The sequence below is a fragment of the Podarcis pityusensis genome (genome assembly GCF_964106645.2).
Source record: "Podarcis pityusensis genome assembly, chromosome: 2".
NCBI classification, from domain to species: domain Eukaryota; kingdom Metazoa; phylum Chordata; class Lepidosauria; order Squamata; family Lacertidae; genus Podarcis; species Podarcis pityusensis.
Genome location: NC_138029.1, coordinates 117,823,149 through 117,838,510, shown reverse-complemented (window position 1 = coordinate 117,838,510; position 15,362 = coordinate 117,823,149). Strand labels below are relative to the sequence as shown.

The following is a 15,362-nucleotide window of genomic DNA, read 5'->3' as shown; positions in this document are numbered from 1 at the left end:
ACCAGGATTCAAATTCCCACTCAAGTCATGAAATTGACTGGGTTACACTCGGCCAGTCGCTGTATCATGGTCCAACCTCCCTCACAGGACTGTTGCGAGGATGAAATGTTTTTGATTAAAGTATATGAGTTTTTGATCTGCTAATGTCTTATCTTGGAATATTGTCGTATTGCCTCTTTTGAACAAGTTTCTTTCAATATTTTTCTTTATATCTTTTGTCTCTTTATCTTACATGTGCACATATTCAATTGTTTTACTCCTCTTTTGAATTGCTGGAATACTCTGCTAGTCACGTTCTACAAAAAGTATCTATTTAGGGCAGTGGTATCCAAACTTTTTTCAAAGAGGGCGAGATTTGATGAAGTGAAGGGCCATGAGTGCCGACCAAAGGGCCAACCAAAGTTTACTCCAGGAAATAAACTGCCACAGGGGCCGGATTTAACCGACATTAGGCCCCCGAAATGGACTGTAGCTGCTCTGCACTTTTTGTGGGAAGCACTGGAAATAAATAAACTAAACCTTGGTCTGATCTAGCAAGATGATTCTTACATTCTTACAGAAGACATCTTTCCCCCCCAACAAGAAAAACCACAACCCTGTACAACCTACAGTTAATATTTATTCATCCAATTCTCCTGTGGCCATCTACAACACTCAACAATATTATCTTTAATGCATAGTTAAAGGAAATGGAAAATTCTTAAAAAGACACGGCTTCAGCTTGGCTTCCTTTCCACGTGCAGCTTCTGATGTCGAAGAAGGCCGCTGCGCCGCGTGAAACATTTCTGGCACTCGGCGCATTCGTAGGGCTTCACCCCCGTGTGGGTTCTCTCGTGCTGAATGAGGTACGACCTGCGGCTGAAGGTCTGCCCACAGTCCGAGCACTCGTAGGGCTTCTCCCCTGTGTGGATTCTCTCGTGTTCTGTAAGGACCGAGCTGTAGCTGAAGCTCTTCCCACACTCCGAACACGTATACGGTTTCTCTCCTGTGTGCATGCGCTGGTGTATGAGGAGGTGGGATTGCCTGCTGAAGGTCCTCCCACACTCCGAACATACGTGTTGGTTCGCTCTTGTCTGGATTTCCCGGGGCTGAGGAGCATCGTAAGGCTGAGGGAACCTTTTCCCAAAGTCCGACCAGATGGAGGGTTTCCCTCCCATGCGTTTCCTCTCAGGCATATTGAGGTGCAGCCTCAACTTGAGGCTCTTGCCCCATTCTGAGGATTTGTATGCCTTTTCTGCCGTTGGCAGTCTCTGCTTCTTGAGGACATCAGAGCTCGGGAACAAGTTCTTCCCGCCATCCACACCCGCCTTCTTTCTTTTACGCCGGAGCAGTCCGTCCTGGAAGGCCCTCTTGTGTGAGCCTGTGTGAGCACCCTCATGGAGAAAGGATAGCTCTGCTGTCTTCCATGGTTGGTTTTCTATGTGATTTTCTTGAACCTGCAAACCTCTGGGCATCAGTTCCATTTCAGGATCCTGAGGACTTTTCCCTTTGGTGTTTTCCCATGATCCTGTGGGGACATCTCCTTTCTTGGGTCCTTGTGGCAGAAGAGTCTCTTCATCCTTGGGCTCCTCTTTCACCTTCACTTGCCAGTCAACAGCTGGAAGAAAACAAGACACCTGTTAAATCGGTCACACGAAGGACACAAAGTGGAGTAAGAACTGATCTATGCATCACAATTAACAGGACAAGTTGACCCCTCATTTAAACAAGAACATAGATGTCAACAAAAATCACAAACAATCCTATATAGTTCATCAGGGGTGTTAGATAATTCCATCTAAAATGGAAAAGGGAGTGGAAGTTTCTGTAATCTGGATATTTATCCGAGGCCAGGGACAAAAATTGTGCAGACAAATCTGAGTGGTATTCACTATGATCAGTGCTATTTTTCTAGAAAAAGAGGTGCTGAAACTCATCATTAGTGTCTCCTTGTTCTCTTATAATGGCAATGGCACCCAACTGAGGAGGTGTCAGAACTGAGTACCAACTGAAAAAAAGCCCTAACTATAATACATATAGGGAGGTAAATATGGAAGAAAGCCTTCTTGCAAATATTTGGATCCCAAAACATTTAGGGCAGGCTTCCTCAACCTCGGCCCTTCAGATGTTTTGAGGCTACAATTCCCATCATCCCTGACCACTGGTCCTGCTAGCTAGGGATCATGGGAGTTGTAGGCCAAAAACATCTGGAGGGCCGAAGTTGAGGAAGTCTGATTTAGGGCTTTAAATGCCAAAGCTGACACCTTGAAGTGGGCCTGGAAAATAACTGGCAAGCAGTGTAGCTGTTTTAAGACTTTGTTAAGAAGAAAAGTGTTTAAAAACAGGATTCCACATCAACAACTCTGAAGTGGTATAGCCTTCTACTGCCTCATTCAGATCCAACTGAGGAAAAAATATTTTTTTAAGGGGGAGGTGGAAATCTTGACCTCATACCCTATGTTGGTTTCTAAATCGGGAGTGTGGACTTTAGGTACACTCTGAACTTCACATAGGAGGAATGTGGAGCCCCTGCTACACCGCAAGCACCTCGGACGCTCAGTAAATACTTGCCTGGGACCACGGTCTCTCCATCGCCTTCTTCTACAGCCTCCATGGAAAGCTTCAACGTGACAGTCTCTGACAGATGCTGCCCACATGGTGTCTGAAATGAAGGCCAGTGAATAATATATTTTCATTTTTTTATTTACTTATTTCATACGCTGCTTGATTTTGTCTCTCTCTTTAAGCAAAAAACCTCAAAGCAGTTTACCAAAAACAAAAAGGAACAATAAAATTATTAGTAAAAACAATTAAAATGTTCCAAAAATGAAAAACCAGCAATAAACTTGAAACACATATGCTTTCCTAGATATATAGGAAGGCTTGTCTAAACAAAAATGTTTCTAGTAGGTGCAGAACATAATAAAACAAAGGTGTCTGCTGGATAGCAATAGTTCCAATGTGTAGGTGCCACCACACTAAAAGACTGATTTTTACACAGACACAAATGCAGATTGTATCGCTTTTTTGTTAAGGGCTAATTTCTGAGAAGGGACGCGGGTGGCGCTGTGGGTAAAACCTCAGTGCCTAGGACTTGCCGATCGTATGGTCGGCGGTTCGAATCCCTGCAGCGGGGTGAGCTCCCGTCTTTCGGTCCCAGCTCCTGCCCACCTAGCAGTTCAAAAGCACCCCTAAGTGCAAGTAGATAAATAGGTACCGCTTTATAGCGGGAAGGTAAATGGCGTTTCCGTGTGCTGCGCTGGTGCTGGCTCGCCAGAGCAGTTTCGTCACGCTGGCCACGTGACCCGGAAGTGTCTCCGGACAGCGCTGGCTCCCGGCCTCTTAAGTGAGATGAGCGCACAACCCTAGAGTCGGACACGACTGGCCCGTACGGGCAGGGGTACCTTTACCTTTTTTATTTCTGAGAAAGTAGTGACCCTCAGGATGAAACAGTTTGCTCACCTGCTCTTTGTGGTTCTCAGACCACTTCAACCTCAGGAGGAAATCCTCTGCAAGAGCCACCGCTTGCTTGCCGGTCTCTGGCCCGCGTTCCTTGACCCAGCTCTGCATTTCTTCTGGGAGGATCATCAGGAACTGCTCCAGGATCACCATCTCCAGGATCTGTTCCTTGGTGTGTCTCTCCGGCTCCAGCCACTGACAGCAAAGTTCCCGGAGATGTCCAAGTGCCTCTTGGGGCCCCTCAGCCTCCCAATAGGAGAACCGCCGGAAACGCAAGCGCTGGGCCTCCAAGCCAGCTGTAATGCCCTCCTCTGCTAGGTGCCCAGAAAGATCCTGGCTCCGGTCAACCTCATGGGATCCTCCATTAACACCCGGCAACGTTTGAACCCTCCACTCTTCACGAGTCCACCATTTGGCGTCTGCAAATCCCTTTATGGCATATTTAAAATCCGTAGGGATCTTCCCCAGGTGAGGCCGTGGTGGCAGCGGATTTTCCCATCCTGGCCAAGCGGCGACCACATCCTTTGGGAACTTACCCCGCAGAGCTTCCCAGCACTGTTGCAGCCCTCCATCTGGCTCCTGCTTAATTCTGTGTGCGGCTGCTTCCCCAGAAAGCTCTCCATTGGTCTCCACCTGGATGATGTGAAGGTCCCTCTGCAGGGACTCCCCTGGTCCGAACTCTGCTGGATCCTCCTTTTCTGTTTTTATTCCAGGCATGCTTCCTTGCTTTGCACACGAAACTGGAAAATATCCAGAGCAATGTCAGTAAGTGTGCAATTTATTAAAAAACAAACGCAAACCAGGTCTAACCCGGTTTCTCGGTTTTAGATTCTAATTTCCCCAATCTTAAATTTGTTTTTCCACATGATTTGTTCTTTGATTTCTGCAAATTCCTCTTTATATGCATATCCTCACCACCACAATTTCTCCCAACATTTTTGCAAAGCAATCACAAAAATATGCATTACTCTGACCAGTTTGCCCCAAATACATGCAATTTTGTACACATTATCTGGCTGGAGAACAGCACTGAAAATTTAGGATAAATGTGATTTTTTGGGGGGTGGGGGATGTTTTTCGGTTCTTTATTTCTTTTGCTAATTAAGTAGATTCCCCTTTAAATGTGAACAGAACTGATTCCCCACCCCACCCCTAGATCTGACTAAGAGATGAGAAATCTGTGACCTTCAGATGCTGCTGAACTACAACTCCCATCATCCCTGGCTTATAAATAGTTCAAATAAACATTTTTTATATATAGCTAGCTACAAGGGCAAAACTGTTTGGGGGTATAAAATCATTGGTTTATTCCAAATGACCCATAGGAATATTCTGCGTTTCCAAATAACCAGGAAACACACTGGCTTCTTTCTTCCAAATGGTCATTTGAATACAAATAGGCAGAGAAATGTGAGACCAAAAGAAGATCAGTTGCTTTTACTGTTCCGTCTTTAGGGACCATCACCAAATGGACAATATACACTCCTTGCTGTTATAAGATAGATAAACACAATATCCTTCTAAGCAGCTACTGGAGATTTGCAGGATTGATTTGCTTAAAAAATGACACCAGTTATTAGTACAGGGGATGCTTGGGTTGTGAATGAGATCCGTGCAGGATGCACATTCGCAACCCGCAGCGTTCGCAACCCGTGTCTGCACGTCTGTGCAGGCGCAAGTTGCGATTCGGCGCTTCTGCACATGCGCAAAGCGTGATTTGGCGCTTCTGCACATGTGCAAAAGCCGAAACCCGGAAGTAACCCGTTCCGGTATTTCTTGGTTTCGGCGGTCCACAACCTGAAAAAACGCAACCTGAAGCGTCTGTAACCTGAGGTACGACTGTATTTGCAGAGTTTTTTAGGAACATCAGAAAAGCCCTCTTGGGTCTGGTCCTCTGGTCCAGCATCTCTTGCAGTGGTGAACTGGATCCCCCAATGCAAAACCTACAAGCAGGATCCGAGCACATCAGTGCTGTCCCCACTTCTGATTCCCCATAAAGTGGTATTCAGAGACCCATTGCTTCAGACGCTGGACATAATTTTCAATGGAACAGAATCCAAAAATGATTCCTAAGCAGGGATGCAAGTGATGCAAGCCATGGCACAGTGCTATCAGCAGCTCAGGTCTACCACTCAAAGGCTGCGGTCAAAAAGGCACAGGCGAGAGGCTGTAAGTTGCCAACCCCAGCGCAGACCAACACGGCTGCTTCCCTCTCTCCAGCTATTTCTGGTTCTCCTGCTCTTCCTCTGGATCCGGGCCTTGCCTGAAACTCACCCTCTCCTGGGGGTCTTTGCATCACAGCTGCTGCTGATGTCTTGGGGGCTTCCCAGATCTTCATAAAGCGGGGTGTGCGCGCGTGCACCCCAAAAGCCAGTCTCCCAAGCAAGGAGGAGAAGGGGCACAAAGTGGCTGCCTTCTTCACATCTGCCCTTCTCAAATTCATGCGCCTCTCTGCCAAGGAGAACTCGGTTCATTTAACCCTTTCCTTGTATTTCATTTTGTTGTTGGTTTTTGGAAATGGCAACTTGCGTGTTATATATAAAAGTGGACAGATTAAAAGCAGGAGGACATCAGGGGAGCCTGCTGGGTCAGGCCAACGGCCCATCTAGGCCAGCATCCTGTTCTCAGAAGGTCTGTCCAGATCATGGGCATAGCCAAGGGATGGCAGGGAGGGGCAGCTGCCCCCTAAATCAATAAAAACCAATGAAAATACATAGCAAACTGAGGTTCTGCCCCCCTAACAAAAGGCTTGGCTACACCCATGATCCAGATCTCTGTGGAACCACCCCCACCCCCCCAGCAGGATCGCAGCACAAGAGCCTTCTCCCCTCCTATGGTTCTCAGTAACTGATATTCAGAAACATTTACTGCCTCGGACTGTGCATAGCCATCATGACTAGTAGCCAGCCTTGCCCTCTGTGAATTTGTCTAATCCTCTTTTCAAGCCATCCCAGTTGGTGGTTGTCATGGCCTCCTGTGGCAGGGAGTTCCACAGGTGCTGCTTAGAATCATAGAATCATAGAGTTGGAAGAGACCACAAGGGCCATCGAGTCCAACCCCCTGCCAAGCAGGAAACACCATCAGAGCACTCCTGACATATGGTTGTCAAGCCTCTGCTTAAAGACCTCCAAAGAAGGAGACTCCACCACACTCCTTGGCAGCAAATTCCACTGTCGAACAGCTCTTACTGTCAGGAAGTTCTTCCTAATGTTTAGGTGGAATCTTCTTTCTTGTAGTTTGGATCCATTGCTCCATGTCCGCTTCTCTGGAGCAGCAGAAAACAACCTTTCTCCCTCCTCTATGTGACATCCTTTTATATATTTGAACATGGCTATCATATCACCCCTTAACCTCCTCTTCTCCAGGCTAAACATGCCCAGCTCCCTTAGCCGTTCCTCATAAGGCATCGTTTCCAGGCCTTTGACCATTTGGGTTGCCCTCCTCTGGACACGTTCCAGTTTGTCAGTGTCCTTCTTGAACTGTGGTGCCCAGAACTGGACACAGTACTCCAGGTGAGGTCTGACCAGAGCAGAATACAGTGGCACTATTACTTCCCTTGAGCTAGATGCTATACTCCTATTGATGCAGCCCAGAATTGCATTGGCTTTTTTAGCTGCCGCGTCACACTGTTGGCTCATGTCAAGTTTGTGGTCAACCAAGACTCCTAGATCCTTTTCACATGTACTGCTCTCAAGCCAGGTGTCACCCATCTTGTATTTGTGCCTCTCATTTTTTTTGCCCAAGTGCAATACTTTACATTTCTCCCTGTTAAAATTCATCTTGTTTGTTTTGGCCCAGTTCTCTAATCTGTCAAGGTCGTGTGATCCTGTCCTCTGGGGTGTTAGCCACCCCTCCCAGTTTGGTGTCATCTGCAAATTTGATCAGGATGCCCTTGAGTCCATCATCCAAGTCGTTGATAAAGATGTTGAATAAGACTGGGCCCAAGACAGAACCCTGTGGCACCCCACTAGTCACTCTTCTCCAAGATGAAGAGGAACCATTGATGAGCACCCTTTGGGTTCGGTCAGTCAGCCAGTTACAAATCCACTGAGTGGTAGCATAGTCAAGACCACATTTTACCAGCTTCTTTACAAGAATATCATGGGGCACCTTGTCAAATGCCTTGCTGAAATCAAGGTAGGCTACATCCACTGCGTTCCCTTCATCTACCAGGCTTGTAATTCTGTCAAAAAACGAGATCAGGTTAGTCTGACATGACTTATTTTTCAGAAATCCATGCTGACTATTGGTGATCACAGCATTCCTTTCTAGGTGCTCACAGACTGTTTGCTTAATGATCTGCTCCAGAATCTTCCCTGGTATTGATGTCAGGCTGACTGGGCAGTAATTATTTGGGTCCTCTCTTTTCCCCTTTTTGAAAATAGGGACAATAGCCCTATTTGAAGTATTTTCTTCCCTGGATAACCTTCAAGTTCTAGTATTAGGAGAGAGGGAGGAAAACTTTTCTCTATCCACTTTCTGCTTGCCAGATTCATGCAGGCAGGTTTCTCACATACATAGGAAGCTGTTATACTATTCCAAGTCTGTCCATTGGTCCATCTAGCTTTCTGGCAGCAGCTCCCCAAGTTTTGGGAACTCCCTCAGTCCTTGAACCTGGGATGTCCTACATGCAAAGCCACTGAGCTGCAGCCCATCTCCACATACTGTAACTTGGTCCCAGGTTGTTTAGGGCTCCATATACACAAAGAACATAACCTTTAACCTGGCTCAGTCACAAGAAGAAGAAGAAGAGTTTGGATTTGATATCCCGCCTTTCACTCCCCTTCAGGAGTCTCAAAGCAGCTAACATTCTCCTTTCCCTTCTTCCCCCACAACAAACACTCTGTGAGGTGAGTGGGGCTGAGAGACTTCAAAGAAGTGTGACTGGCCCAAGGTCACCCAGCAGCTGCATGTGGAGGAGCGGAGACGCGAACCCGGTTCCCCAGATTACAAGACTACCGCTCCTAACCACTACACCACACTGGCTCACCGGTAGCTCACAGGCTGGTAGCATGTACAGTTATTTCAGATTAGGCATTGTATGTGCCTGCCAGAACACCCCCCTTTACCACCTAACTGCCACTTTTGAAGAAGACTAAGGGGCAGCCCCACACAGAACTCATTAGTCAAGTAAGCTCTTTGAGGTTACTCCCCGATAGATGTGTTGTGACCTGAAGAATTCCATCTTGTGGCAATGTGGTAACAGGCCTTCTTCAAGACTGGCACCTGCTCTTTGCAATGATCTCCCCTCTGCAATGCAGGTGCAAAGGCAATACAGCCAAACCCACTTTGAGCTTGTTTCCTCCCTTCTCCCTCCCGGTTCTTCTTCTTGTGTGCTGTGCCTTTTCAGATGGCAAGTACTGATTTTTGCAAGCGGCTCTTGAAGAGCCTTTGTGTTGCCAGAATAAATGCTGTAAACAAATAATACAACAGGCAGAACACCAGCACACTCGACACAAATAAAACACATTAAAAAAAAAAAAAAACAGGCACGACCTCCTGTCTATTCCTTATTTCAAATTCATATTAGTTATTGCCAATACACGCTTTTATCGTCATTTAACTTTTTCTTAATATATCTTAACTCTTATGTCTAACTTGCAGCTATTACTGAAGTTCCTCGAATGCTGCAACAGAGTTTAAACTACCGTATTTATATTTCAAATATTCTTTGAAAACCTCCCATTTTGAGACAAATTCCTGTTTTGATTTATTCTTTATTTTTTCTGACAGACTGTCTAATTCGGCATATTCTGTCAGCTTTTGGATCCATTCATGTATAGAGGGAATTTCAACACTCTTCCATTTTGCTACGATAAGAACTCTTACTGCCGCTGTGGCGTATAAAAAGATACCCTTCATTTTTTGCGGAATATCGAAATCTGTAACTCCCAGGAGATAGGCCTTTGGTTTTTTTATTAAAAGAGATCTTTAGCATTTTTTGCAGTTCTGAGTGAATACTCCCCCAGAATACCTGTATTTTCTTACATAACCACTATATGTGGTAGAAAGTTCCTGAATTATCTCTGTATCTCCAGCAATTACTTGGCACATTTTTGTACATTTTCAAAAGTTTCCAGGGTGTTAATCAGTGTTGTATTGTTTGTTAAGAAAAAAACAACAGGCACTATTCACTCCCTGAAATAACAGGCAACTCCCTCCCAAACCAAGCAGCCTCCCCCCGCCAACCCTGTGTATTACTGATTACTTTTTACAGCAAAACACCAAAGCGCAGAGGGGCAGGAGGCTTTGGTAGGAAGCAGGTGTGTGTGAGAACTCCATGTTAGGGCTCTAACTATTACACCGCACTGGGTTCAAGTTGCATCCACTGCAATGCAATACAGGCAAGCTGTTCTCTTGCTGAGACACAAACACCCTGAGTTGAAATCTGGGGACCTGGGGCCCTCAGGGTTGCAGGACTTCACTTCCCAACATCCATGTCCATTGGGCTAGCTGAGGCTGATGGGAAATGCAGACCAACCACAGCTAGAAGGCAACACAGCAGCTTCTCTGCTACTCACATGGCAGGACCAGATGCCCCTGAGGTTTCAGTGCCCTGAAGAATCCTGGGGTCTGTAGTTTGTTAAGGGTGCTGGGAAGTATAGTTCTGTGATGGGTAATCTACAGCTCCTAGGATCTTTTGAGGGGAGAGGGGAGAACCATGTGTGTAAAATGTGCTTTAAATATATGGTGTGGAAGCAACCTTAAGATTTTTCTGTATATTCTACAGATTTTGTGTTTTCAGGTAACCAGCTTACTATTATTTCCACGAGTCCATAGCCTGAGATATGGAAGTAAATAAAAGAAAAGAAAAACACAAAACATCATACGCTTTATAGGAGAGACAGCAAGAAAATGAAGGAGGGGGTAAAGTGTTTCTTTATGTTTTATTACAGGGGAGCTACACCACCATCACAGCATAATTTTTGACTGGTCCAGACACACCTCTTTGCCCAAAGCTTTGGTTGTGTGGAGCTCCTTTCCTTCTGCACAGCTTTCCTCTCCTGCTTTGTCCTCAGATAACCATCTATTCAAAGTGGTTAGCATTACAGAACGCTAATAAATTTCTGTATTTGGGGATGCTAAGCCCCACCTTTTCTCTGGAGCTGACCAAGGAATCAGAGCCCTAGCTGCAGCTGGGAGGACGAGAAATGGAAGTGAGCCGCTCCACATATTGTATTCACTCCTGGGGAAAATCCTTAGGAGAAACTTAGGTTGCGATCCCATGTATAATTACTTAGGGAACACTGGGACTTCTGAGTAAACCTGCAGAGAATCATGCTGTTAATGTGAACAACAACAACAAAAAAGTGGTTGCAATATATTTGTGTGTGTTTTTATGATGGTAGAAAACTTTGGAATGTTGTTAAGATTGCTTCAGGCTTCTATGTATATTTTAAATATATATGTTTTGTGGGGGAGTGGCATGTACACATTCTATCACCTCAGAGTGTGTTCTGCCTTGGTAACATTACCTAGATACGAGGAACATCTGAGGAAATCCAGTTCTCAGATTTAGCAACCTCCTTTCTGCCCCATCTCCAAATTCAGGAACTACATGTTCAGCAGCAAAAACAGGGCTGCCAACCCCATCTGCCTCTTTCCCTCCACAACACTGTCCAATCAGGTGTGGGGAACCTTTGGCCTTCCAGGTGTTGTTGAACTACAACTCCCATCAGCCCCGGCAAGTGCGGCCAATGGCCAAGGACAATGGCAACTGTAGTTCAGCAACATCCAGAGGGCGAAAGGTTCCCCACACCTGCTCAAACACCACCTCACCCAGGGTGTTGCTAGGTGGGCTTGCTGGTAAAGTGGGGGGAAACAGGAAATGGTCCCTTAGAAAAGTGGTGGTGGTGGTGGTAGGGAAAGGGATTAAGCACCCCTGCTTTTTAACCGCTACTTCTCCCGTACAAATAGCCCTCTCCCCCACTGCTTCATTACACACTGGCAAATAATGGAGCTGGAAATCCTTAAAAAAATGTTCTTACTGTTTATTTTTAAAAATACTTATAAACTGCCATTCCCCAAAGTTTCACAGCAGGTAACGATCATAAAAATGACAGCAATAAAAACAAAAACGGGCAAGAGTAGTGGCTTGCATAAAATTCATAGCTTTGCCAACTGAGACACAAAAAGTGGATTCGCAAAACTGTTTGTTGTGGTGACCGCAGACATGGAGTGCCACTTCACCATATATATAGGCTGTGTTATGAGGTAATTTTACCTCAGCACCTGATCAGAAACATCACACGGTGTAGGGGCAAAAGTCACCTCACAACAAGGCTTCGGAAGACAGTTTACCGGAGCTTTCTGTGGTAGATCCCCAGCTTCTCGGAACAAAGATTGTTTTGAATTAAACTGAAGTGTGCATTTCGAAACTTTTCTGTTTTTCTTTCATCCAAGGGCTCCATGAGGAGTTAGGAATTGCTCATGAAGTAGCTTGCCAGAGCTTCCCTCACCAGGCTCCCATCCCGTGCATCCTCTGGGGATGTTGGGAGCCTCAAGTGTCCCTCAGGGGCCTGGTCCCACACGCCGTCTTGGGCCCAAGGCCCGTCCACCAAAGCATGTCCACGATTCTCGCAAATATTGTGGAGCACGACGGACCCCACCACCACGGGGATAATGTTCTCTTCGGCCACCTCCAAGCGGGTGGCCAGGCACCTCCACCGTCCCTTCAGCCGCCCAAAGGCCTCTTCGGCCACCTTCTTGCAGTCACTTAGGCGGGAGTTGAAATGTTCTTGGCGGGGGCTGAGGTTACCAGTGAAGGGCTTCATGAGCCACTTCTTCAAGGGGTAGGACACGTCGGCCAAGATGAGCGGGGGGATCTCCACGTTGCCAATGGTCATTGAATGAGTCCCTGATACGAACGACCCTTGGTCCATCGCCTCACACAGGGCTAGGTTTCGGAAGAAGGAGGCGTCCTTATCTTTACCGCACCAGCTGAGTTCGATGTCAATGAAACGGCCCTTGTGGTCCACCGTGCCTTGCATTGACATAGGGAAGAACCCCTTTTGGCTGATGTTGGTCCCCTTTCGGACAGTGCAGATGATGGGGATGTGGGTCCTGTCCATGACCCCCACACAGCTGGGAAACCCCATTTCCTCAAATCCTGCCATGACCTTTCAAAACAAAAAGATTGAAGAATTAGAAAGCCGATCGACCCATCATCATCATCATCCAGGCCAGGCTTCCTTAAACAGGTGCTAGCCAGGTGTTTTGTACTATAGTTCCCATCAGCCCCGGTCAGAACTTGGAATGATTGGACTTGGAGTCTTAAACATCTAGTGGGCATCAGGTTGCTTTGGGAGTCGTCTGAATGAAAACTGGCATAGAAATATAATCAATCAATCAGTCCCATAAAAGGAATACGTAGTAGATAAAAGGTACCCTCTTACCTTTTACATTTTCAGCACAGATTTGAGCTGGTTCTATACAGCTCAGTGGTGGTCCTGTGGGGTGGTAAAAGCTTTCTAGGTAATGATATATAATGAGTTAAAGAAAATGTTTAACAAAAGTTTTGTTAAAAAACCAGAGGCTTTTCTCTTATGTATGATAGGTGAGGAACTACCAAAATAAAATAAAAGACTATTTATGTATGCAACGACGGCAGCAAGAATGCTTCTAGCCCAGAGATGGAAAGAAAGAAGTACCGACCAGAGAAGAGTGCGGACCAAGACGATGGAATATGCAGAAATGGCAAGACTGGCGGGAAAGATCAGAAACCAGGAAGACCAAGTATTCTTAAAAGATTGGAGTAACTTTTTAATATACTTGAAAGACAACTGTAGACAGTTGAAATCATTGGCAGGAATACAATGACACTTGTAAAGTGAAATGAACTTTGGTTACTGTGATTATATAATAGACAGATAATGGTAAAAGAGGCAGGAAAAAAGAAAAAGAAAAAAATCTTTAGAATGGAATCCATGGAAGGAGGGAAGGAGGTTGGAAGATTCGAAAGAACCTTCGAATCTTTTTGTTTTGGAATGGTTATCGTTGTTGTGTATAACTTTATGTAAAACTAATAAAAATCTTTATAAAACAGAAAAGAAAAGGAATAGTAGAAAGAGAGAGAAAGAAATGTCAACACAACAATAAATAAACAAATAGAACAAGAAGAACCTATGTTTAAAGAAGACTGGAAAGCGTTTATTGAATATATGGGAAATAATTGTGTGCAGCTAAAAAGGCTGGCAGCATTAAGATATATTCAACAGTAAATAAGTTTTGATAGGTGCAATAATGGAATACTGAATGGTATAGTTTTTGTAAAACATGCAGGGGTTTATGATATGTAAAGTGAACCATGGAGAGAGAAGAAAGGGAGTCACTGAATATCTTAAGGGTGTAACATGAGTATTTTAAATTGTAAAACAGAAAATTTAATAAAAAATTCACACACACACACACACACACACACACAATAAACAAACAAAGTAGTAGCAGTAGTAGTAACAAAGGGAGGGGGAAATTCAAGTACATAAATAAAAATAAAACTACCATCACCTCTTTGGGGTCCTCGAGGGCCACCACCTTCCTGAAGAGCAGCTTCTCGATGGCCAGGCACACCTCGATGAAGACCTCCCCGACGGTGGAGCGCCCCACCCCGAAGTGCGCGGCCACGGAGCGGTAGCACTCGGTGGTGGCCAGCTTCCAGAGGGCGATGCCCACGCGCTTCTCCACGCTCAGCGGCGCCCGCATGGTGGTGGTCTGGCGCTGCAGCTCCGGCCGCAGCTCCTCGCACAGCGCCAGGAAGGTGTCCTTGGTCATGCGGAAGCCCTGCAGCCACTGGCTGGGCTGCCACGTCTCCAGCACCACGCGCTCCCACCAGTCCTGGCTCACCTGGCGCGACCAGAAGCGGTGCGGCCCGGCGTGGAGCTCCTCGGCCACCAGGCGCGCCTCGCTGTCCGGACACGCGTCGGGCAGCAGCTGGTGCAGCAGCGAGACGTGGTTGGCCATCACGCGGCGCATCGTCCGCCGGGCGCGGGCAGCCACGCCGCCCCGGTGCAGGTGCAGGCGCACCAGGTTGTGCGTGGCCAGGATCACCAGCACGATGGCCTCCAGGTTCTCCATACGCACGAGAAGTCGCGCGATCGTTTATTTGGATGGTGATGACGGAATCGAGGGCAGCTGCGCTGGGTAGCTCGGTCAGCAGAGCAGGACGCTCTTGATCTCAGGGTTGTGGGTTCAAGCCCCACGGTGGGCAAAAGATGCCTGCATTGCCAGGGGTTGGACTGGATGACCCTAGGAGGTCCCTTCCAGAATTACAATTCAGTGATTCTCCTTCCCGTCTTTAGGGACGACTTGCACAAGCTTCTCCAAAACGGCTCAAAATGGCCCAAAGCGCTTCAAAGCAAGCATCGCGGGCAGGGGCAGGCAGAAAGCCTGCAGAAATGTTGATATAAGAATAAGCGGGTTGTTTTGCACCCTGCCGGAATGGCTGAAAGCGGCCTACGAGTAGATTTAAAAACACGACTAAAAAAAGAGAGAGAACTCGAAGAAGAAGAAAAGGGTCGTAAAACGCCGCGGCGAAGTCAATCCATGCCGAATTCTAGAATTTTTGGCGTTTTGCAATTCGAAAAGTCAAACTTCCAAGGCGGAAAAGCAGCAATGGAAAGGCCGGAGGTTTCGGCTGCAGCGCGATGTCAGCCCTCGCCGTAGATCGTGGAAACCAACGTTGCAAACTGATTTTTCTCCAAGGGGAAAAAAGAATATAAATAAAGCGGGGTGCAATCCAAGTATTTCTTTAAAATCAGAAGATCGCGAGGCTGCAGCGAAGCTCGTCCTCTTCGCTCCCCCCCCTTCCCGGGATCCTCCCTTCCGCTTCTTTCTCTGGGCGTCCTTCCCCTTCTCCCCCGGTTGCCAATGTCTAGCGCTAAAGGCTATCGAGAGCCTGAAGGGTTAAAGCGACAGAGCTCTCCTCT

General features: G+C 46.6%; 2 protein-coding genes across 2 annotated transcripts; both read right to left on the bottom strand.

Annotated features, from left to right (window-relative positions):
• Window positions 1–599: 599 nt before the first annotated feature.
• On the bottom strand, window positions 600–6,363 carry LOC308469572 (uncharacterized protein). Its single transcript, XM_080992222.1, has 4 exons — window positions 5,713–6,363; window positions 3,442–4,178; window positions 2,551–2,641; window positions 600–1,597 (listed from the first exon to the last, which is right to left on the bottom strand). The coding sequence occupies exons 1-4, from the start codon at window positions 5,879–5,881 to the stop codon at window positions 717–719; spliced, it is 1,878 nt and encodes a 625-aa protein (XP_080848348.1). The 5' UTR covers window positions 5,882–6,363; the 3' UTR covers window positions 600–716.
• Window positions 6,364–11,405: 5,042 nt separating this feature from the next.
• On the bottom strand, window positions 11,406–15,266 carry LOC308469884 (uncharacterized protein). The gene is made up of 2 exons (XM_080992959.1): window positions 13,945–15,266; window positions 11,406–12,557 (listed from the first exon to the last, which is right to left on the bottom strand). The coding sequence occupies exons 1-2, from the start codon at window positions 14,509–14,511 to the stop codon at window positions 11,856–11,858; spliced, it is 1,269 nt and encodes a 422-aa protein (XP_080849085.1). The 5' UTR covers window positions 14,512–15,266; the 3' UTR covers window positions 11,406–11,855.
• Window positions 15,267–15,362: the final 96 nt, after the last annotated feature.